This window comes from Penaeus monodon, chromosome 28 (genome assembly GCF_015228065.2).
Source record: "Penaeus monodon isolate SGIC_2016 chromosome 28, NSTDA_Pmon_1, whole genome shotgun sequence".
Taxonomy (NCBI): domain Eukaryota; kingdom Metazoa; phylum Arthropoda; class Malacostraca; order Decapoda; family Penaeidae; genus Penaeus; species Penaeus monodon.
The window spans coordinates 1,699,740-1,701,550 of NC_051413.1; the positions used below are offsets into that span (position 1 = coordinate 1,699,740).

A 1,811-nucleotide genomic window follows, 5' to 3' on the forward strand; every position below is an offset into this window, starting at 1 on the left:
AAAGTCAACTTGTTTGTTTAATAGGTTGTGAAGACTATAGAGCGAGTGTATCAGGCATCTTGGGTCCGTGGTGAGCAACAGAGAAACTACGATGATCTCGTTCTGCGACCCCATTCCTCCCCCCCGGCATGCTGCCAGAGAGCCAACCTCCTTAATCAGCTGAAGTTCATCGATGGATACAAAGTGCTGGGATTCAATGTAAGTTTTTTGCCTTCCCTTGCACCTCTGAGTGATCTAATGCTACATATCAGCAAGCACTTTTGGTATACATATCTGTGGAAATTTTTTTTTATTGTAACATTAGAATTTGGAGGTTCTCTGTTTAGAGAACTACTCTTTCATTATATTAGGTGAGCAGAATTTGACACCATAGTATTTTATTGCAGGAATCCCTATATGGAGACCTATTGTCAAGTTTACGTGATAATCCACGACTAGTTGCAAAATGCTTGGTTTTGGGGGAGAACCAGAACCAGGAGGCCATGCAGGTAGCCGCGGGAACCATGTTCTCGTCGGTGTACGGCAACTGCCTCCTGCCAGATGATGAAACATTAGTGCTGAACCTACTGAAGTAAGTGCAGGCTGAAGCCAATTTTATTTCTATTTGATTGCTGCATTTACTATTTCTTTTTTCTTTTTCATTTTTTCTCATGCCTCATGCCTTGCAAATCAGTTTTCTGGGATAAACTGGTGCAGTGTTAAGTCTGGAGATAAAAGCTGATTCCTGATTTTCCAACTGAATCATTGCTTGATTAAGTGCTTGTTAAATCTCTGATTGGAAAATTTTTCCTCAAGGTAGGATTTTATTTTTCAGATGAAAGTTTCCAATTCCAGCTTTTATGCCTCATTTCTGAAATTGCACACAGACATTTGATGGAGCTACAGCTTGCCGTCTCAGAGACTCCTCGACGTTTGCTGCGACGCGGGTCCTGTGCATTCAGCCAAATCTATCGTTCATATGTAGACACGCTTCCTCAGGCCAAGGTATCAGGAATGTTATGTCAGGGACTTCAGAAATGGACATCTTAGTCATATAAAATTTGCCAGCTTGTCTCATAAGGATTGACTTTCATTTCAAATAATTTCTCGGCTGTGAAAGTGTATTCCCAGCCGGGAATACCAGTTGTAGGCAGTAGAGATAACGAAATTCTTGATCTTGGCAGGTATTTCTAACAGCAGCATTACACCAACCAATCATGCAGCTCCTGATGGAAGATGAACTGTTTCTGGATATTGACCCTGCCAAGGCTGCGGTTCGCTTCCCCCCAGAGGAGCGGCTTAGAAGGTTTGGTCAAGAAGGCACACCCGAGTACACGGCTGCCCTTGCTAAATACCGAGCCTGGACTATTGCCAAGCTTGTCAAAATTGCAAACAGGTATAATGAATTAATCATTATTGATAAATTTTGAATATGTTAATCTAGCATGCCACAAAGCAACATCAGACCATCATACTGAAGAGAAATGCATTTCAGAAATGATGTCTTGTGTATATCAGTTTGATGTTAGAGGATATGACTTTTGTGTTATATAAACATGTTGATTAAAAAAAAAAAACTAAATTTTACTAATATATGTAAAGCTAGATCAATTCCATGCACATCTATTTTAAAGACTGTAGTAAGTGCATGGCATCATTTTGAAGGACATTCTAGGCACTGGTTTGATATCAAAATACAGTTGAATTGACACATTTCATAATTTGCCTCATGACTTGAACCTGGTTTGATGGATGTATTTTTAGCACCTCCATGTCTCAGGAATGTAGGAGTAGAATGTGAATATTCTTAAAGGTTTTATGACATACAGAAA

General features: G+C 39.8%; 1 protein-coding gene across 3 annotated transcripts in view; it reads left to right on the forward strand.

Moving 5' to 3' along the window:
• The window catches only part of LOC119591272 (GTPase-activating protein and VPS9 domain-containing protein 1-like), a 17,000-nt gene that overhangs the window by 5,414 nt on the left and 9,775 nt on the right, over positions 1 to 1,811 (forward strand). For 2 of the 3 annotated variants that reach the window (XM_037939989.1, XM_037939991.1), the window contains exons 3-6: positions 25 to 198; positions 387 to 571; positions 867 to 984; positions 1,164 to 1,375. In XM_037939989.1, the coding sequence (XP_037795917.1) occupies positions 25 to 198; positions 387 to 571; positions 867 to 984; positions 1,164 to 1,375 (689 nt within the window). The remainder of the gene's footprint in view (positions 1 to 24; positions 199 to 386; positions 572 to 866; positions 985 to 1,163; positions 1,376 to 1,811) is intronic. The other variant, XM_037939992.1, reaches the window with a different exon arrangement.